The sequence below is a fragment of the Semicossyphus pulcher genome, unplaced genomic scaffold, assembly GCF_022749685.1.
Source record: "Semicossyphus pulcher isolate SPU_LCO1_2020_fin unplaced genomic scaffold, fSemPul1.0.p SCAF_17, whole genome shotgun sequence".
In the NCBI taxonomy this organism is placed as follows: Eukaryota; Metazoa; Chordata; class Actinopteri; order Labriformes; family Labridae; genus Semicossyphus; species Semicossyphus pulcher.
The window spans coordinates 5661148-5684693 of NW_027211681.1; the positions used below are offsets into that span (position 1 = coordinate 5661148).

A 23546-nucleotide genomic window follows, 5' to 3' on the forward strand; every position below is an offset into this window, starting at 1 on the left:
CCCAGGAAGGCATGAGGCATCAAGGAGGGAAACATGTCTGAAAACTGTTGTGCTTTAGGAAGGAATGGAGGCTGTCCAAGTGCTGGGGGCATTTTCCTCGTATGGTACCTCAATGAAAGCGTGCCATACCTCGACAACAACAACAACTGTTAATTTCTCCAGTAAATTATATGCTCTATTAAACCACATCCAGCAAAAAATCAGTTACCCACTTAACTTCAATATAAAACTAAATAATTGCACATACTAAATCAGCTGTCCGATATAACAACCTTACTTAAACACGTCTCATTAAAATAAGAAAGGTAGTAAACTGCTGTTGATAACGGACAATAAAGAAAGAGTTAAGATGAAGTTTAGGAGTAGAGTTTTGACCTAGTCACTAACTCTGTCCCTGTTTTTAATGAAGGAAGCAGGTTCTTGACTTCTATAAAAAAAACACATAAGAAACTCATCCTCATGTAGAGCACTGGGGTTGGCAGGGTGGAAAAGAAAGACTGTAGCCACCAGGGATTGGATGAGCCTTGCTCAAAAGCAGACATATCTGCCTGGCCCATCCTTTTCCCAGCCTGAGCTCAGCTCACTTTTATTTTTATCCCTTTGGATGTGTCTCTGGAGCTCTAATGATTTTTGTAGATGTCTTCTGATAAAAAGTAGGCCGAACTTTAAATTCACCAAACTACACCGTTTGGGCAGTGAGGTTAGATGGAGATACATATGTGTCCACTCCACCCATACCACAGACTACAAGCTATGTGAGCTGCACACTCTGCACACTGTACAGAAAAATGGCTTTAATCCAACACTACCGACAGCAGTTTCCCTGTTTTGGCAGGTTCAGCGGAAAGAAGCCACATGTAAGCCAGTGGCAGACTGTGCAACTTAATCAACAAATCTGTATGCTACTTAATCTCAGCTGATATCACAGGGCTTTCTTCAATTTATTCACCAGACCTTGAGCACTCATTCATGTGGCGTTGTCCATTCAGTTTACCTCCGGAGTTCTGCAGCATTCATAAAGCAGATTATAAATGCACTTGGATACTTATCCCAAGGCTGTGTTTACGAAGACGGGCTGTAATTTATACAAAGGCTTAGCAAATTATAATCAGCCACTTCCTGTCCTACAGATGGTAATGAAACTTTGAACCGTTTAAAGCACCTATCATCCCATAGGTGTAAACACACTCTTTGGTGTGACGTCTTATCTGTTCTCTATTTGACTGCATACACACAGCTTAAAAGTTTACACCACAACCTGTAAAGCTCACGGATAGGTTCACTTTTTCCTCACAAGACAAAATTTGCTTTTATAAGTTGTGTACAGCAAATTCAACTCAGTTTTATCGTTAGGCTGTGTTTTAACCATTGACTGTATAAAGAGATGGAGAGATGATGGCACCCTAAAAGTGAAGCTTTTAGCCCCCTGCTGACTGGCTGCAGTATAGGTCATAAAGCCTGCCTCCTCCATGTTGACAGATGGGACATGAGTCAAACTATAAAATCAAAATACACGCCCGATAAATTTTTCTCAAACATGGTTTCTGTCATTATAGTTAGTTCTTATCATGCTGATTTACGTCCAAGTGTTCATTTTTCTGACATATTTAGTTTTAATTACCTTTTTGATTCTGTCAAAAGGATGATTGACAGCTCTGTTGACAAATACGGCTCCTGTGGCCGATCTGTTCTGGATTAGCAGAGTAGCACTACAGTCACTGAAGTTTCCATATCCGTGACCGTCTGCTTCAGACCAACACTAGAAGCTGTTCTGCTGTTAAACATGCCGCCGTGCGGGATCTTTGCTGTGTTTTTACCTTAAGTTAAATGTGTGTTTTGGTTAGCGGTAGTGGCTACTGTGGCTCCACCCACTGATCGCTACTGGGCAGCTCTGGCTCTAAATGATGTCACCAGCATAAGATGGCAGGGACCGTCATGGGGGGCTTCAATTTTGTACAATGAGAGCAGATATATCGTCATTGGTACAGTCATTGGTTTTAACTGTCTGGTGTGGACAGTGGATTAGACTAGTTGAGAGGTTTCTATCTACATTTGTTGTATTGTAACTCCTGAGAATCCTACCTGACAGCTGCCATCCTTTGTTAACAGCAAACTACAAACTTTATAGTGCCGCATTTTAAGTGTACCAGGGGTGAGCTCTTTCCACTCAAAATACAGGCATTTGAGAGAATATTGCTTTAGGGACTTGGTGACTTTCAGCACAGACAAACATTTCAACTAAAGTTGCCTTTCCAGCTGATTTAGCACGTGAGACGTGAGTGTTCCCAATATGCGCATGTTTCACTGGAGCAGCAGAAAATAAAACATGCTTACTTTGCACTCACATTCATGTAACTGAAATTCATCTGATCCCCGTACTACCTCTTTTTGCCAGGCACTTCCTTTCATACACACATAGAGAGGAACAGTACAATATGTAATTAGGGCTGAACCACATTGTACCAATGATCTGCACAGTGGTAATTAAATCTAATCTGTGTGTGCCTCGTTGGTGCAAGGTGTGTGTGTGTCTGTGTGTAAGAGTGTGAGTGAGTGTTTAATGTCATAAGGCCAGAGGAGTGTAATACCACACTCCCGTCCAGTTAATTAATTCAAATGTCCACCCTTAATTAATTTCACACAGAGGATTGTGACCGTTCCCCTAGAAACAACCTGTGAATACATAATATATGCAGGGACAAGGTGTGCGCCGGCATGTCAGCTCGCTCTTGGCTATAAGTGAGGGTGTGTTTCCTGCATTAACAAGTAAGATGAATAAGCATGACAAAAAAGCTGTGTAGAATAGATGTTTAAATATATAGGAGAATATTTGTGTCTATATGTACATAAGAATAAAGACAGAATACACTGTGTGTGTACAGCGCACACTGTTAATGTATCTTTTCCAGAGCACGGCTGAATGCACCGCCAGTTTTGTGTAGGCAGATATTTGCTTATAAATGTGTCCGTGAGGGTGTAAAGAGAGTTGTAGATTAACAAAGTGAGCTGTTAAATTTATGACGTTCATTTACATTTTATTTCACAGTGCCATTCAAACTCGTACAGCGATGTGCAGTCAATGCAAATGATGTCATCTGCCTTGACTCTCGCTTTAGTCACATTAGAGTGGTTTGAGTGGCCGAGCTGAACAAGGAACTGACGCAGCTCAATCAGTAAGAGTCACTATAAAGAGAGAGATAGTGTGTCCGCACCACTGCTACAGTGAGAGGAGAACGTTTAAGTATTTTGAAAGAAAAGTTGGAATATTTCATGAATTATTTTTTAAACTTTAAGAAAAAAAAGTCAAAATACTCGGACATAAAGTGGTCTTCAAGATTTTAATACTTGTTAACCGATTAGAGCAGTCTGTCAGATTTTTTATGTAGAATAATTAATGTTCAAGATGATTTGAAGTTACATGATGTTACACGTTTCACCAATAAACAACGTATGACCAGAGATTGTAGGATATTGAAATAAAAAATGTTAAAAATGTTAGTTACATAATGTATATAAATGTAATCCAATTAACATTTTAAAGGCACGATATATGATATATTACTCTTTTTTCCTTAAACAGTGACATATTGTTCTTGTGCCTAAAGGTGTCTATATTCTATAAATACTCCTTAATGTGTAAGACTTGCCTTTATACTTAATTGCAAAGGGAAAATTGAACCCTACATGACAGAATTGCCTTTCAAGACACTTTTGTGAATTAAAGCTCCTGTGAGGAGTTTTTCGCTGGTTATGAAACAGACTGAAATTCATTCTGATGCTTCTTTATAACCTACAAAAGCAAACCAGATCATCAGCGACAAAACTGATCATTTCTATATGGTTATTTTTAATGCCTGAAACTGAAAACTACATTTTCCAGGGTAAACATTCAAAGTCAGTGACACATGTGACTGTTAAAGATGAGATTTCTGTTAAAAACCACCATTAAAGCATGAACAGGACAAAATCAGAGGTACAGCTTCGTCCAGGGGGCGCCAAAATCAACACAAACTGAAAGTTCCTCACAGGAGCTTTAAAGTGTGGTACAAGCATATTTGAAAGCAAGTATCCATTAACCCATATTTAAACCCAGTGTTCAATCAATGGACCAAGTAATCATTTTAATTAGTCACATTTAGCCTACTCTTTGTCATACTGGTACTAAACTGTTTTTATTTTTATTTATTTTCTTTACAATTATTGTATCTGTAACTTGATATTGCGGAGCCCCCAAATGTCAGAATTTATAAATAGAACATTTATTAAAACTGCTCATGGTGAGTTAGGGACCAAATTCAAAATTTTGTTTGACTACACCAGCCCCTTATTATTTTAACCGCCGCAATTTAATCTCCCTTTAATAGAATTGGTATAAATGTTAATATTAGCACCAGCGTTGATGTGTTTCATCAAATACACTCACATCATTTCGTTTTCGGCTCAGAAACATGTTTAAGTGTGCAGTACCTCTTTCAGCTGAGCTCCGCTTATTCTTCATTACACTGTGATTCATGTTATGGGTTGGAGCCAGAGTGGTTAACATGAATCCCTCTCATGTTGGAGCACACATTCTACACTCTTCATTTGACACGGTGATTACGCTGAACACAGGCTTTAACACGCCAGTAAATGCATAGCTCTGGCTGTGGAGTGAAACATCTCTGTCTCGACTGTCCCTTTACCTAATATAGGCCCTCATTTTCCCGCTGATGCTATCGTTGAAACTCGCTGTAGGCTTAAAGATAAATTTGCCTGTACAAAGCTATCTGCCCGCCTGATCATTATGCCAATTACAGCAAGAAACCAGTACTGGCTGGTTCTCAAACTTGGATACAGAGAGAAAACTCTTACACGCTTTAGCATCGCAATCCATTTCGCTGTAAATTATGGCTGTCGTATTAAAGCTGAAGCCATGGTTGTTAGAGAAGGATGGGGCAAACACAGTGCCATGGAAAGCTTAAAGTATGGAGTAACTTTGGTTTGGGTGATAAAGTCTAAAATAAAACTGCACTCCAGAAGAAACCCAGCCAACTATCAATGACCCTGAGTGTGTGTAGTTCCCTAAATCAAACATTAAATGGAGTGCTGGCACACAACTGATGGCCTTGTGCTCAACGGTTACTACTGTCTTTATGCCAGCAATGCGGCATTTATGGATGTGGGGGGGATACGCTGCCAGAGCCGGGATAAGTTACGAGGATGGGAAGGTGTTCAAGTGCAGGTATTGCTTGTTTTGAAATTAGTTTATTGAGGATGGCAGTTCATCTCACTGGCATCCAGATTTGGACGAGTAAGAACGCAGGAAAAGGCTTAAAAATAAATAATTACCCTTTTTTTTTTTTTGTAAGTGCAGGTTTAAAGAAGAGAAGCTGATTAACATAAAGCAAACAAATCTCTCTTAAGTAATAATTTATGTATTTTCTTTTCACATAAAACTTCCTGGCAGCTTCTGTGGTTGAGAAAACTCACCAAGCATAGCAAATTACATCCTGGTGGAAAGGAGTGCAGTGTGCTGTATCGTAGGATGTTGGACGCTACGTTGCATCTATGACATATAGTTTTAGTCGGTTTAATTTACTCTGAGGTCGTCCACACTAAAAGTATGCACATTAGGATGGCAAAGCGCCATTATGTTTGCCAACTCTTGTGCTTTGAGAGCTTTCAGTTTGGTGCCTGAAACCGTCAAAGGCCGACGCACAATTCAGCTCGACAAGGAAGTTTTAAATGTATTTTGATGGACCTTTTTTATCAGAATGCTTAGATTTAACATGGTGCTGCAGGATGTGCCCTTTTTCTCTTGTCAACTTTAGCGATGAGGGGATTTGTTGTGTGACGTGACCTCTGAGAAAGAAGCTGGAGGGAGGGATGGAATGATCTTTTGGAGCAAGGGATTAATATTCTTATTCATTTTTGTCTCGTTTCCTCTCTCCCCTCCCGGGCCAATGTGACTTTCATTCTCCTGACATTCTGAAAAAATGCTGTTAAATGTTAATGGAGACTATTTTTACATGGGTCGCGACCACGTCTGGAACACACGTACATGCCGGACACTCAAACGCCAGGCACACAAGATTAGTGGACATTAGCCCACGCAGACAGACGATTATGCAGACAGTCGCACGCACACACGCTCAGCTACACGTCATTGGAAGCTCAGTCTTGAATAAAAACATCATGACTGTGTTATTGCTTCCTGAGAAATCCTCAAATTACCCCCTTTACCCCTGGCCCCACTAACCTCTTCAAACCGCTCATTCCAACTTTCCTTTCTTCTTTCTTCTATTATCTTCAATTTAACTTCAGCGGCTGCATTCACTCCTTACTCGATACCTTTTTTAATGCTGTATGGGACACGTAATAGCTCAGACATCTGACAAGAACTCTGCGTGTGTCTGCTCAGGGAAGCTCTCATCTTCTGAAGTCGACACATATTATCACCGACAATGTGTCGAAGTCATTCATTTCCACAGACTGAAGGCTGGAGAGATTCTCATGTAGCGAGCACCAGCCACTTCAGGTGACATGCTGTTTGTATCAAATCCACTTTACATGTGTTGGACTTTGAGACACCCCACATGGAGTGTTCTTTTATTGTAGGCTGGTGAGTTAGACGTTATAAGCAACAGGACAACGAAATAATGAAATGTAGTGAAAGAAAGCTACGGCTCCTTTTGTGTTGAACCATTTTAAGCTGCTGAACAGAAACTCCTTCAGAAAAGGATGACTTTCTCATAAACAATGACCGGGGCTGATTAAGGTTTTACTTTAGTTTAATGAAGTGTTCTGGTTTCCGTTTACAGTCCGAGTAGTATCCTCCACGAGCGTTTTAGCAAACCTTGCAGGAAAACGGTTTGTGTTGTGAACAAAAGAGGGGGAACACATCAGCTAGAACCATTCGTAAAGGTCGTCTCTCGACTCCCATGACAACAGGGCCCAAAGTGGCTATTTGTATATGTATCCCTTGTATTTTTTATTTATCTATCTATGCTTCTTTTCATTTTTTTTATGCTGTATTCACTGACTTGCTGCTTTGTCTTGGTACTGCTGTAACATCCGAATTTCCCTCCTAGGGATCAATAAAGGATCATCTTATCTTATCTTATGACAACAGGGCCCTAAGTGGCTAGCTAGACTCTTCTCCTCTGTAGCCCCCTGGTGGTGGAACGAGTTACCAAACTACATTCGGTCCGCAGAGTCCCTTTCCACCTTTAGGAAACAGCGAAAGACCCAGCTCCTTCATGAACACCTCTGCACTTAATGATATTGATGATGATGATGATGCTATTGGTGATGTAGATATTGAGGATGTTGTTGTTGTTGATTAGGATATTTATGATGATGATGATATTGACGTTGTTGTTGTTGATGATGTGGATGATGATGATGATGATAAAATCAAGGGAAAAAAATCTGCTTCTTTACGCCCTGCGCACTGCCTGTTGGCACCAGTGTCCGATCGCACTTGAAGCTGTTTGTTGCCACTTACTACAGTTGTTCCCTCCTTTCTTGATCGTTGCTTGTGCTGTATTAACTCTCAGATGTACGTCACTTTTGACAAAAGCGTCAGCTAAATGAAATTGTAGCAATTGTAACTTCAACTCAACTCTCAGGATGTTGGTGTGACTGCAAACTATGGCAACACACAGCAAAGGAAGCCTTGGCCGGATGTCCTTTATAGTCAACCGTCGGCTACAGCAGTGGTTCCCAACCTGGGGTCCAGGCCCCCCTTAGGGGGCTTTGTCTGCTCTGAGATTGTGAAGATCAAATTTGCACGTTAAATATATCACTTACTTGATAATCAAAAGTCTGTTCAACTATTAAAAAAATAATTTTTTTTGGTCCTCATTCAAATACAGTAGCTACTTTGTAGGCCACACCTCTGCGAACTATAGGCTGAGTGGTGTTAATTTTCGCCAGTAGATTTGTAATGAATCACTTTAATGTTTTGGTGTATGTGTGTGCGGGCTAGGGGGGCTCCAAAGGAAAATAAGTCGGGAACCACTGGGCCACAGGAAGCCTGAAAAGTTGGCTGTCACTCAGAGAGGCGATATTGTCGTCAGATGATGGGTTCTGCGAACTTACTGCTGAATCCTGAATGTCTATCAGGTGCAGCTATTTAACCGTTCTAAGTCAGTGAACACCTGGGACACAGCCCTGACATATTTGATGTTGTCAGCCATACAGGGGTGTTTTATGGCAGTCAAATATTCCCCTCTGCCTGTCACCAACTGCATTATATTACAGCTATTTGTTGGAGGCTTCGTGATGAAGAGACAGGTCGTAGTAGATGCAAATAGCTCATGTGATATAATCTTATGATCATGTTCAGCACAAAGGCAAAATTAAAATTCTCCAAATAATCAAAGCACAGTGTGAGATGTGTAACTGTGAGTGCACTAGACTTGTTTTGAACTTTTTGGCATCATCAACAAGGACAAATTCCAGCATCATTTGTCTTCAGACAAAGCGATTGTCATCTCAACAGAGAAGTCTTTTTTTGTAAGATAATTCAGCACACGTTGTGACACATTGACAGTATGTAATTTCATTTAAATTGAATTTGAGTCCCTCATCACGAGCGTCTCTTCATGTGGCATATCGCACCCACTGAGGGTGAAATCTAATTTGAATCAAACGTTCCTTGCAGTTGGACTTCCTGTTGACAGTTTGTCCGAGTGATAGCTTGTGAGTTTGGTTTTTTTCCGACATGAAAGGCCCTGCCTTTCCAAGATGAAGAGTGCTGTGGATATGAAAGCATACGACTGTGTTTCCTGGACGTGACCACAAACAAAAGAAAATAACATCACAAAAGCCATTATTCTGAGAAGACACCTGACAGCATTGTGCTCCCACGGTGACACGCAATTAAAATCAGGTGTGCTTGTCAGTTGGACTTGTGGCATTCCTTTCCTTCATCACAAACAAAAGGCACAAATAGAAAGTCAACCAAAGAACAATAACCTGTTATTATTCTTTGGAGAAAGTCGCAGGCCACAGCTGCCCCGAGTTACACGCTATTAAAGTCAAACAAAACCACACTGTAACAGTTAGACTTGCCACAGCGCAACAGTTCCACAGCAATAGTCCTGGAATTATAGCCCACACCAAGGTCTGCATCCGTTCAGTTACATTTAGCCCAGATTGTTTACAATGCTGCAAAGTCAAAATCAATAGGGCCTGCCAAGACGGGAACAGCCTAATGTTCCATTAGAACTCTCTGCTATTCAATTACGGCTCCAGAGTTGGAGAAGTTTCAGCTAGCTCAGGTCCCCAGAGGAGAAGCACAGAGAAAGTATGAGGCAGAGGGAAGGAGTAATAAATCTAAAACTGACAAACAGCAAAAATAAAGTTATGGCATCCTCCCACCTTCACCCGCCCCCCTGATTTTTCACTCGCTTGAAGCTGCAGAACAGGATCTGGGTGACGGGAGTTTTTCAATTATTGTTTCTTTTAACGTTTCATTATGTTACATACATTCATTATTGTTTTTCTGTTGCACTCCTCTCTGTTGCAGTTTTAATTATCGCTTTACATGCATTCTTTTATGTTAGCTCTCTCTCTTTACACACATACATCGACACTGTCACCGCTGTGTAAGCCAGAATTGTATTTTTTCTCCCCAGGAAGTAGAGCCCTTATCCAGGCAGTCTACTGCACATAACAAGGCCTGTCTCCAGGGAGCTGGTATCACTACAGGAGTGAGAGAAAGAAAGAACAACAAAGACAGAAAGAAAGCGATAGAAAGAGAGAGAAAGAAATGTCTTAGACAGGGGGTAGAGGAAGAAACGCCCTAATAACAAGGAAAAGAGCCACATAAAAAGAAAAGTCAAATCATAAAGACGGAGAGGGACAGCGAGAGAGCAGAATAAATGTAGTTTTCTTTGTGCCTCCTGTCGTGGTGATAGGTCGTCATGGGGTCCCTATGGGGACAATTATAGGACCAAGTGGCAAGAGTCCCTGTTATAGTGTGTGTGTGGGAGTTTGTGTGTATGTCACTAAAGACAGGCCTTTGTGGGAACAGAGCAGAGAGGGTAAGACAAAGAGGGGACGTTGCATTTATAGTGTGTATTTTTAAAGTACAAAGTACCAACACCTTGAACTACAGAACAAAAGCAGCTGCTCTGACGATAACCCCTCTGCCTCTGGCTTATAATGGAATCTTCATATTAATGCGTGCTATGGGATGTAAATCCCCCATACATTCAGACTGTAAGACAAAAAAGAAAAGGAAAACATGATATAAATCATGCTACTCATACCATACCTGTCCACTAGGTGGCAGTAAATTACCCTCTCCTTTGTATCAACTGCTTGCAGAGAAAATTCCTCCATCATTTTTGCCACATATTCAATATTATATTGCCTAATGATCTGATCTGATCTCCCTAAGAAGTTGGATGACATGACAGCTCCCCAAAAGTGAAGCCAAAACATTCAGAGCGCCCCCTGCTGACTGGCTGCAGTATAGGTCATAAAGCCCGCCTCCTCCATGTTAACAGATGGGACATGAGTCAAACTATAAAATCAAAATACACGCCCAATACATTTTTCTCAAACATGGTTTCTGTCGTTATAGCTAGTTGTTATCATGCTGATTTTCGTCCAAGTGTTCATTTTAAGTTTATATTTAATTAGTTATTTGATGCTGTAAAAAGTATGATTGACAGCTCCGTTGACAAATCTGTCCCGGATTAGCAGAGTAGAGGAGGAATGGCCTATGAAACATCTGCTTCAGACCAACAAAAGAAGCTGTTCTGCTGTTAAACACGCTGACGTGGGATCTTTGCTGTTTTTGTCGGTAAGTTAAGTGTGTGTTTTGGTCAGTGGAAGTGGCTACAGCGGCTCCACCTGCCGATCTCTACTGCGCAGCTCTGGCTCCAAATGACATCACAATTGCAAGATAGCACCGCTTGTCACGGGGGCTATTTTGGCCAATGAGAGTACATAGAGACGCATCGTCCATCTATATATACAGTCATTGGTAACCACCAAGTGAAAAAGCCCTCTGGTTGCAGCAGTTATAAGGACATGAGCAAAGGGGGATGTAAGGCCATAAGGTTATACAGCGACAAAATCCTTGGAGGCAGGCGGTCAGGGTAAATCGATGGGTCACAAAAACATCAGACTTTTTAAAAAAGAGATTTCTGCTTGTCTCCCATTTCTGACCGTCAATTATTTTTGTTCTTAAAGAATGAGCTGAGAGGACCAACCCCTTAGCTCAACTTTATGTTGAAACTGCTTTGTTACAATCTCCGTAACCCAGCAATAACTTATCCTAAACCATCATTTCTCTCTAAACTTATGAGACTTTTTTGTGCCTAAACCAAACCTTAATCATGGTGATTTTTCTTTGTCCCATTGAGGATAGGGATTCTGATTGGACAAACAAAATCATTTCTTTTGGAGGACTTTGTGTTTCTCAGTCTTTCAGCCACTCCTGCTACTATACCAGCCGGAAGCTTGTGTAGATTGCCAGTAGCTTATCTTGCCAAATCTCTGCTCAGTGAGAAACCATCCTAAAGATCAGTCAGTAAAGTGTCTTTTGTCTGCATCCACACCTTTTAGTTGATCTCTGCCACGCTTGCTACAACATGATCCGTCCACAATGTGTCCCCTCGACTGAACTGTCCACTGCCATGTGGCTCTGCAAGTATTGTCGGAACACGTGCAGTGTGCTGTGTTGTATCTTCCAAGCGCTGTCTTGTGATGTTGCTCCCAGGACTGGCTGAGAGTCTGGCTGCTCACCAGCTTTATTCTGTGGCCACACAGTCGTTGCTTCAGGTCCTGCGTCTCTCAAAGCTTCCTCCAAATTCCTGTTGAGTACTTTGCTGTGTTTCTCCACTTCCTGCCTGGTGCTTTGCAGTACTCTCTTGCCAGATCATCCATGGTGCTTCTATGTTGAAATGCTGACGCTACACCTGCCACCTCTTATGCATGCATGCGGATGTTTTTACTCACTCTGATTCTTGGTTCCTCGTCAGACCTTCCTCCTGATTATGATGGTGTCGCTCAAAAATGATCAAAATCAAAGGTTTGTACTGGTCCCTTTTTTTGTTTGCTATGTTCAAGGTGCAACACACACAAACACACACACACACACACACACAGGTACCGGCGGATTCATCACCAAAACAAACACACTCACAAAGCTCTGAGCACATTATCCGAACTTCAAAAACAAATCCAAACACGTTTGGGGCAAGGTTTGTTCTGCCAAAATTGCAATGTTGATGCATTTGACCTCACAGTCAGACTACACGGTAGGATCTATTACCTGCAAGGCAAGTAAAACAAAACAAAACAAAACACCACCACAATTAAACCATTTGGCCCTCTTCGCAGATAAAGAAAATAAACTACCTTGAAAGTAGACTACCTTGTAAAAATGGGAAGCACAACACTTTAGAATTAGCCAAAGTTGCAGCATATGTTCAGGTGCTGTCTTCATTATTCCAGCCTTATAGGCCTCCCCCTCCTGACTTCTTCCCTTTCTTTCTGACCTCCTTTCCTCCTTCTCTTTTCCCCCATCCCCTTCCCTCCACACTTATTTTTCTCTTTCCTGCACTACGCTTTTGTCCCCTCCCACCCAGCCAATCAAATTTCTCAGTATGTTGTTTTTGTTGTTGTTAGTGTGTCGTTCATATGCAGTGTTCTGTATTTAGCTCTCTCTGGGAGTCCCAATGTTCCATTTACCTTCCCCATAATGCACTGCTGGGGGATGGCCCCGATTATGCGGAATCTGCATGTGTGCATGTGGTGTTTCTGAAATAGGCATGAAACAGCTGCGTGGGAGGGATGTCACCTTCATCCTCTTCCCTGTTCTCTTGACATCCTAACGCTTATTTTTTCAAAATGTGCATCGAAAAGAGGTGAGATCGTTGTTTCCCCAAGTTCATTTTTATTTTAGTTGCACTTATACTTTGGGGACACCAGACCATGACCCCAAAGAATCCAGCCCTTTACGAAGGTCATGGTCAGATAATCCTCCCTACAGGCAGGCTCCTGTTTCATTGCATTACAGAGTTCACCAACTTTTGAAATCTCAACCACTCTGAACTTTCGAACAAATCATACTAAGGTGCATGAAACTGAAGTAGATTCCTATATGGATGGGTTAACCACATCGGCACCATTAAACAGATGATGATGAAACAAACAAACTCATTACATTTGCCAAAGGAAGTTTTGAAAACAATCAGTGGGGAGTTTGGAGAGTCATTGTTTTGTAAGGTGGTGGTGGTATGAATGCAATAATATACTCAGAAGTGCAGAGTGTGAGAGAGGAGTTAGAGTTATAGGCATATAGATGTTCCATAGCCCAAATTGGGACTGCCGTCCCCCCTGCGGTGGATGTAATTGTCCAGAAAGATCCCCTCAGAAAAACTCATAAATTCACACATACATTCATCATCGTTAAAGACTTTTCTCTTCTCAAAATGAAAAGCATACATCATGGAGCAAACATCTTACTTTGTGTTGCTTGACTGTTGCTTGATTCGACATAGAAATGTAGAATCTGTAGCAAGGGCGTGGATTTTAGGGACGGCAAGTGTTCTGGTTTCTGTTTGTAGTACGCTTGTAGTGCGAGTGATATTGTCACATAACAGCAGGCTGTGGGGTATGCAGGAAAAACAGTCCGTGTGGAGAGCAAAAAAAAGAGGCGGACCGTAATAACAGACCGTCTCCCATCAGCTTGATCTGATAACAGTTTAGCTTCTTGTTAATCTCTATAAACAGACATCTGCAGCAAGTTCAGCTAACAATCCGTTCTACATCAAAATTCTACTTGAGACAAATTCCCTTGATGCTATGTCACGAAAGCCATTCAGTGTTCAGAAAAGATCGCTCTGACCTCTGACCTTAAAAGTTTTTTCCTTCTCCTCTTGATGACAGACCTGACAAAGCTTCATTTTTACTGTTTACAATTCTGCATCATGATGTTGAAATTTCAGCAAACTAAACTGTTAATTAAAGTAAATCACAAGAAAAACTGTTTATTTTTCTGTAAACAAGGCAGCACTCTGAAAGGAAGTCTTGACTGGAAGTTGCTGGCTACACTCCCCGCATGTTCCCCAGAGGCTATATCATCGTCAGACTGTAGCCGATGGGATCCGAGATTGTCCAGTACTAAATGCAATTTGCTCACTACTGCATCCTGAGACTGAGTGGAAAACACAACACATTTTAGATCTATTCTTTATCTTATGTATTATAAAACTGTGTTGTTTCCAACGAGAAATAACTGATTGGTTTTGCAAACATATATTTGTTAACATCTCCAACCCCTAACCTCCTTTAAAGAACAGTGCACCACTGCTTTCCTGGGCTTTTTTTAAAACACCATTTTCCCTGTCTCTGGTAATGGATGATACAGTCATGAACAGGGCTCGCTATTAGCTAACTAAATGTACACCACTGCTAACTGAAGGGTGGAGTTTGTGAACAAGCTTTTGAGTAAAGTAGTGCCAAAGGAAAGCAAGCTAACTGAGAAGCATCTGCAGGAATTCTAATGGGGTCACATCACCAGTCTTTCGGCTTACTATGATGTCACTTGTCTCAACCTATTGTATCAAAAATAAGACCTGAAATTCTCCTTACTGCATCAAGAATTAAATCCTCTCATTTCCCTCTTCCTGTCTGACACATTTTGACTAATAATCCAGGTGCGAAACGTCACGCATGTCTGCACCGATGCCTCAAACATGGATCAACATAATGTACGCTACATTTTCCCTTCTCTCCATTCATTGCTGTGTTCTCTCTCTAACCCCTCCATGCCTTTCTACATTTCTCTTCCTCTTCTCATTCGCTGTCACTCTCTCTATGTTCCACTTCACCCTCGCTCTCCATGCTGAAGGACTCTTATTTCCTCCCATAACTACAGCCCAGGGGATCCTCTTTAGATTCCTGAGTTTGTTTGTGTCACTCTTTTTTTTGCGTCGTCGTGGCTAATGACATGATATAATTTCAATGGGTTCTTGGTGTGAATTTGTCCATGATACTTCCAGGTTTCTGACGCAACTGTATAAGCTCCACTACAAGCTATAAGTAAAAGGGCACAAACCTGCACCTCAGCAATAAGAACGTCCGTCCTGAGCTGTCATCGTCACTCTGTGGTTGCATCTTTTGCTTCCCCGTCTCTCTAAAGCATGTCTCTTTACAAAACAAGCAGTCCGCTGTTGTGTCCTCGGGGAGTTTAGTGGATACTTTTGATTCAGCATGCTCCCTCAGTGCAACCACAATTCACAGTAAAAGCGCTGTGACCGTAAATATCAAAATAAGAGCACGCCTGCTGTTTCGAAAATGGGAGGGCGACCTGCTGTTTGCTTTCATGTCAGAAGATAAGCTGTGCCTCACACACACTCTCGAGCACATGCAAACGTTCACAAAGGCAAACATGCGCCGGCTTCCTCACAGACACAAACATCAATATCTGCTCAAAAGAAAGTAAAAAGTGGAGTTTTGAAGGGAAAATTATATCAATGGATACTTGCAGGGGCCTACGACCCCAACACATGACTTGTAAACAAGATGGCCGCTTAATACACACATCCGGTATTGAGACACACACGTACATTGGGGAAAGTTCCAGTATACAGTATAAATCAAACCAAAAAGATCCATTACTGCCATTAGAACTTATGTACACAGGGATTCAGCAGCTTTTACTCATGGATTATACATTTATTGATCTCACATTTGGGCTCACTTCCATCTTCCCTATAATATGTTTTAGCTAGGGCTGTCAAAGAAACAAACCTCGGTGAGCAGAAATGGATAAAGAAATGGCAAGTTCAGCCTCAAAGCCCTGCTAAATGGTTCTCTGGACAAGACAAACGTTTTTGTATTTACTGTCGATGTGAACTGAGTTACCAACGGCAGTGTTTCCGCTACATACATGTTGCCGCAGTGCCGTCGCTGCTTCAGATTTCTGTGCAATTAAACGACTACGCTCCAAATGAACGGTCGTTCGTCCGCTCTCCTTGTTGAGGAAGAGCACTGAAACAGTGACAGGAGTCACAGGACATCAGGACGCTATCTGTCCGCACACAATCATATGCAGTTCTGTAACGCAATGTAAACATTCCTACTGTGTATCTCCGTATGTCCCCACTGTAAATGCATTGATTGTTGCCGTTTATAAACCTTTTAAAAGGTGCAGATGTCATTCAGTAACGATCGATCGTTTACGTCATTAAAAAAGTCCCTCGTGTACACGTGGCTCACGTGCTGTGAGAACTGAATTGAGAGAGAAAATATTTAACTTTAGTGACTTAATTAAACAGACTGCTGATGAAGAGAGTCAACTCAGCAGACAGAAAGAGACAGAAAGAGGGGGCAGGGCCAGAAGCTGTGCACAGAGCAGAGGTGCAGGTATGTTAGGGGGACTGAAGTAAAGTGATCAGATTAAAGTAGTTTGTGAATTAAAACGTGAATTAAGTTGAAGAAGAGAGTACAATTAAACTGGGGAAGGAAGAAATCAGCATCTAGAAAGACGGTGATCCAAACTGAGTAAGTCTACATGTGATGTGCTTACATTTGCATAAAAGAAGCATATTTGTCCATTCCCTGTGGAAGGGGGTTAACAACTTTAAAAAATATCTCTTTAAGGTACATTTACAACAGGTAAAAAATTAATTTGCGATTAATCACGAGTTAACTTTGAACAACCATGCGATTAATTGCGATTAAATATTTAAATCGATTGACAGCCCTAGCTTTAGCTTTTCTCTTTTTCACCCACAGGGCTCGACATAAACACTGGTCCGGTGGCCCGACGGTATGTTATTCACCCCCCAGGCCAGTAGATAAAGCATTTAACTGGCCCGGTGTGCCAGCAGGATCCACAAGCCCACAATGTACACAATATAGTAGCCCTCCCGAGATTCACAGTCCCGGTGGACGGGACTGATGACTTTCTATGCAGAATCCCGCGGTAATCTCCATCCGATGTCAGCATCACTGTACGCACTTTGGCAGCTGGTGTCAACAACATGTTACACGCTACTCACTGCACTCGCGACTGAGCAACTGTCATTCTAGAACACGCTACTTGACGTTAGCTAGCTACCGCGGACTAGTCAAATGTTTTTAAAACAAATGCCAGGAAAAAGCGCAACAGTTGAAAAAAAAAGAAAGCAGAGTGCACTGGTCAATGAAAAAAGAGGAAAAGATAGGGGTGGACAGAAAGTAGGAGACAGTAAGCTTTCATTTAAAAAATCACTGTTATTTATAAACCTCTTTATTTAAACCCATATGATTATTTTGGTCTATTTCTATGAGTTTATAATCGTTCCACAATTACACATATTCAGTAATAAGAACCCTTACATAAGGAGAAACAAAGTTTGACATTAAAATAATACAGAAAACAAATCATTTCAGGGCCAGTGGTTTTTATGGCAGGGCCAGTGAATTTGGAGTTACTGGCCCAGAGTGCCAGTAGAAAATTGTGCTCATTGTCAACCCCTGACCCACACCCTGTTATGAGTTTAATAATTTCAAGATTCAAAGTCAAGCAGTAGCATGATATGCACTGCCATCTTTGAAGCAATACACTGATGCAGTGGACCCATGTTTAATCATGTTTATGTGAGTGTCTCTGCATTATCTCCTATGGGAAATAACCTCTATAGTGAGAAATCTGTAAGGACCATTGATGTCAGATTTCAGGTGACAAATAGTAGAGGGGGTTGACTCTTATGAGTGTCGATAAAAAAAGGGACAATTATTAGAAATAAAAAAAAACAACATACTGTAGCATGTTCCTTAAGGGCTCCTTATTGGATTGAAATTCATTTGATTAAATGTATTAGTCATGTTTGATTGAGAGTAAAATAAAATAGGCTGCTGTATAAAGCACAGATTGTTAACATGTGTTTGACTCATATTTTCAGTATAAAGAAAAAAAAAAAACTCAAAGTGAAGCCTCAAACAATCCAAAAGCAACTGCTGAATAACAGAAACCAGATTTAAGCTGCACTTGAAAAACAAGCATCTACAGCATTTCTCCTCTATAACATGCATTTACATCAATATTGGGGCAAATACTGCAGAAAACCTTTGTGATAACTTCTCCATAAACAGTTCAGTAAATAAAGAAATAAGAAGAGTAAGCAACACTGTAGAAATAGATTTGCTTTTCTTTTCCACTCATAACTGTGCCTTCACAACTGTTGGTTGATTCTCCTTTCAAACCCTCTTTCTTCTCCTCCTCGAGCCTCTCTTCTCTTCCCTGATTACTTTTTCTCCTCTTCAGTCTCCACTTGTTCTACAGAACCTCTCATCTCACTTCACTCCATCTCCCCACCATCATCCATCACTGTTCATCATCTCACTCCACCCTTATCCTGATATCTCTCCTATGTTTTATCTCCAGGCATCCTCTTTTTCTTCTCCTTTGATTTTTTCTGCACAATCAACCTTTTCTTTAATCAGCGTGCGCTCTCATCTTCTGTACCGTGTTTGTTTTAATATTTATAGATCCTTCACTGGAGCTTTTTTTTTTTCTTTTTTATCATTATTTCTTCTACTTTTCTGTTGCCATTTCCTGTATGGTACTTATTATGAGCGAGAGACGATACATTAAGATGCAATTCAATACAATATACGATACGATGTACAAAACCATATACCATAGGATATACCACACCATATACGATACGATATAAGATACGATATGCAATACGATGTACGATATGATTTTATGTTCCGATATACTATATGATACGATATATGATACAATATATACAATACAATATATACGATACAATATATACGATACCATATACGATACCATAGGATTTGTCACAAGATAGGATATGATATACAATACGATATACCATACGATACGATATACAATATATTATGATATGCAATACTATATATGATACAATATATGATACGATTTATGTTCCGATATACGACATACGATACGATTTATGTTCCGATATACGCTCCGATATACGATACGATATACGATACGATAATCGATAAGATAATCGATAAGATATACGATACGATAACATTCGCTATACGATATACGCTACGATATAATATACGATATACGATACGATATACGATATACGATACGATATACGATATACGATATACGATACGATACAATATATACGATACCATATACGATACCATAGGATTTACCACACGATATGATATGATATACAATACGATATACCATAAGATACGATATACAATATATTATGATATGCAATACGATATACGATACAATATGCAATACGATTACGATACGATATACGATACAATTTATGTTCCGATATACCCTCCGATATACGATACGATATACAATACAATGGGCCTCATTCACTAATATCTGCGCAGAAATGTTCTTTCTCTCCGCAAAAAATAAGTACTTGCGCAAAATCACCATCGGATTTATGACACGTGCGTACCGGCCAATTTTGTTCTCACCACCGTGCGTATGTTAGTAAATCAGAACCATTCTAAATTGACAGGCGCGTGTCCGCGATCTGCAATCAGCATACTGCCACGCCTCTATTTCTCTATATAAGGACATCTGTTTGGTGCCGCATGAAGAGAGCGGTGTTACGGAGAAGCTGAAAGAACGTGAAAGATGGCCTCAAAAGGTAAAAAGAAAAATTTCACATCAGCAGAAAGAAACAATTGTAACAAAAGTGTTACATTTCAATATTTTCATATGGTCTACTCTATTGTAAACTTAATAAACTAACTCAACTGCTATAATTGAAGTTTTAATTATATGACAAATTATGAGGATGACACGGTATTTACGTTTGGTCCATACATTAGTAAATTCAATTATTGTTGTCTAATAAAGCCTTTTTTTTCAATAAGTTTTAATATAGTATGCATTTAGTTAAAAGGGTGTGTGTTAACATTTCCTTGGACATTTCTTTCATCATTTGTGCGTACGCATGGTCTGAGGGAGTTCTACATTTGTTCGCAGATTACGAAGAAATTTAGGTAAGAACAAATTTATGAATCCCAGATTTGTGCGTCAAACGTGCGTACGCACAGTTCAAGCACAGATTCATGCGTACGCACTGTTCGTAAATGAGGCCCATTATACGGTACAATATACAATGTACAATACGATAAATGATAAGATAATCGATAAGATATATACGATACGATATACGATACGACAGTGTTTCTGACAGAAAATTTAACTTAAAAACAAAACTACAGCTGAACCAAATGGTCTCCCTGGGAAAGATCAAAGCTCTGATGAAAAACTGCATCATGTATTGTGTATGCTGTTCTTTGTTTGTTTGCTCAGTTAGTTTTTTTTCTTTCTCCCTGTTTTTGACATTGATATTAAATATAGGATAAATGAACAAATTCAAAATGCCATAACTATCTTACTTGGATGGGGAGAATAAATGGTCTTGTTTTTAGATGAAAAAAAAAGGGAAATTCCTTGGGTGCCAGTTAAGCTCAGGTGGTAGAAGAAGTCCTCGACCCATGGCCATTTGGTGCATGTCTTCCCCACTCTCTTTTCCTGTATATACTGTCACTCTTCAGCTGTACTATCTAAAAAAGGCAAAAATGTCCATTTCTAAACCCACTGAGGGCCAAGATCATTATTGTCAAGCTCGTATCAGAGGTACATTATGTATGTATTTTTCTTCAAAATGACCTGCTGTCCAAACCATGCAAATACTGCTGGCATGATGCTAAAGGTTCCTCTACATAGCCTTCACATTTATCTTCACACTTATTTATAGCTTTACAGTAATGAAAAACAGCACCTGTACCTTTATGGACTATTGCATCTTTCATAAATTTCCTGTCAATCAACTGTCATATTTCTTTCTATCGTACTCCATCACACCATTCATCTCTTGCTGTGCGATTGAACCCCCCAACCAAACACACACATACACGCACACACACTATATTTGTGACAGCGTGACAGTGATTCCTTCCTGCTTACTATTCATGCACATGAACGCACACACTTACAAACACACACACAGAGACTCTAGCACACATATAGAAGTGTCACACAGATTGTCCTATATAGAGTGACATAGTGTCCACGTTGCCTCGACTGGCGGAATCAATGATGATTCTGTGTGTGATGAATGGACGTATGGAGGAGTGCTGGATCATATGCAGGGCTGTAATAATGTCACACACATGACGGATAGATGCCGACTGCTGGGAGCAGCATCAGATTCCTGCTCATTATACGGACTGGAACATACGGTGTGTACATTAAAACATATCCAAACACACACACACACACACACACACACATGTTTAACAAAGGTCAAATGCATTACAACATTCAGTAACACATTAGATAAAAAACAATATGATGGTAGTTAAATCTGAAAATACGGAACTGATTTGAGATTAAATACATTTACATGAAAACACTCGAAAAAACAGATTTACAATAAATGGTCAAAAAATATGTTTTTAATACGTCGCCTTGTCTTTTAGCTGTAGAGGCACTCACACACATAGCTAGACTTTCACTGACACGCACACACGCACACAGACATGTGGTCTTACCCTTCGAGACTGGATCTCTTTGACGTATAAAGGCAATAAGAATTCGGACACTCCCTCCAATCTGACGCCTTCCTTGGTCACCCGCAGTTTCCCCATACCATCCTAAAGAGACACAATCAAAGACAGAGGAAATGAGAGTGTGGACATACAGGCTCCTCATCTCCAGAGTTTGTGGATCCACTGTGCAATTTACTTTCTCCGGCTACCTGCTAATGTATTTTCAATGACAAAACAATCTTTTACCTTAAGTGTTCCACTTTATTATACATATCTGTACATCTGAGGTTAAAAAGACCTGGATCCGTTATAGAATAAGTTACATCACTAATGATTAGTTTACATCCTCAAGCTTAAGCAGGCAGAAGGAAAAACATTTGTCCAATAATTACCCTGTAATCTCAGTGTTACATGTTGCATTGTGTCTTTGTATACCATACAATCTAAACTGTAAGTTAAAAAATCCTTTAGCATTTTTGCTGTTTTATGATTTATGATTCTCTTGTTCTTAATTTAAAATGACATTGAACCCTCTTGATTGATTGACATCTTTATTTTGAGCATGTTAAAATAAAAGAAGATTAAACAGATCCACTGCCATACTCAACACAAAGCAAACAGAACGTGTTCGAGAAGGAGTAGGATGAAGTTTACACTTATTTGTACCCTCTTGAACTCTTAATGGGATGACAAGCTAATACCGTCCATTGTATAAAACCCCGCCTCACTGTAAGCTTATATTGTATATTGTTAGAGTTGTGTGTTTGAATGTCAATTGCAAAATAGAAAAAAAACAAACTATTTACATTTCTAAAGAAAGCATTTGGGGTCTTATTTTATGTGGCGGAAGGCCGACAGTCCGTTACCACGCTGTATCTCCCCACAGCTCTGAATCTTTAAGGTCTTACACACATCTTATATTTATGACAATGCAAAATTCATTCATTCTTCCTTCATCTGCTTTATCTTGCAAATTAGCCTTGACTTTACATCGCCATGAATGTCACTATTTATGACCTGTCAGCTTCTTAAGTTCAGACAATTCAGGATGAGTTTGGAGCTTTTAAGGATCTGCAGATACCCCAAGTACGTATCAGAATTAGTCATTGATGAGCAGTGTAATATTGATGTGAGATGGGAATATCATGTTCGCACAGCCAGATCCTGTTTCACAGAGAACATTTTTTACAGTCTACCAGGAATAGATTTCTAATGTAAGTGTATGATTATTAAAACATATAGTCAACATCAAAGAGCATTATACTACAGCCATTAAACAGTAAAACACAAGGAGGGGCCACAGGAGGGGGGGTTATGAGTTACAATTGATCAACATGTGGCACTTTAGCATTCAGCAACACCATATCCCATGAGTCTAAGCCACTGGCCCACTGCTACTACCTTATGAGAGCTTTTGAAATGCTAACACAAGGTGGTAGCATTTTAGCTAACCATTTAGCTCACAATGTCGACAGAAATCCCCAGGAACACATTTCAGCTTATCAGAAAGACGGATGAAAGAAACTCCCCGCAGAGAAGACCAATCGAGCTTTGTGAACGAGATTGTCTTGGGACACGGGGGGGGGGCATTTTGGCTCTCCATGGGGAGCCTCTTCAAACAAAGGTCAATGCACTAATAACACAAATTACACTGATTAAAATCCTTCTTTCATTCGAAATAACAGAAGCTTTTTCATATTCATATTTGAGTACATTTGCCTCTAGTTTTTAAACATTAATTCCACTTATCAGTCATTCTGAACAGGAGCAATATAACCTATAATTTTCAACACTCAGCAGCCAAAAAGAAAGGGTGTATTTATCGTTCTCTTGGGTCTTAAAATGTTCAAAAAAGTTTGTTAAAGAAAATTTGAAACTCTAGACATAAATAATTTATGTTAAACAATCATGGTTATGTGATTGCTACAGGGCTGCAGATAAGACTTAGTGTTCCACTGCTTTGATGAGGACTACAGCTGAAGGCCTTTTTCCAAGTTCAGTAAAGC

The 23546-nt window shown here is 40.2% G+C and overlaps 1 protein-coding gene across 1 annotated transcript in view; it reads right to left on the bottom strand.

Annotated features, from left to right (window-relative positions):
* The window catches only part of LOC138594764 (zeta-sarcoglycan), a 179532-nt gene that overhangs the window by 102658 nt on the left and 53328 nt on the right, over positions 1–23546 (bottom strand). The window contains exon 3 of the mRNA XM_069665980.1: positions 21544–21645. Coding sequence (XP_069522081.1) covers positions 21544–21645 — 102 coding nt within the window. The remainder of the gene's footprint in view (positions 1–21543; positions 21646–23546) is intronic.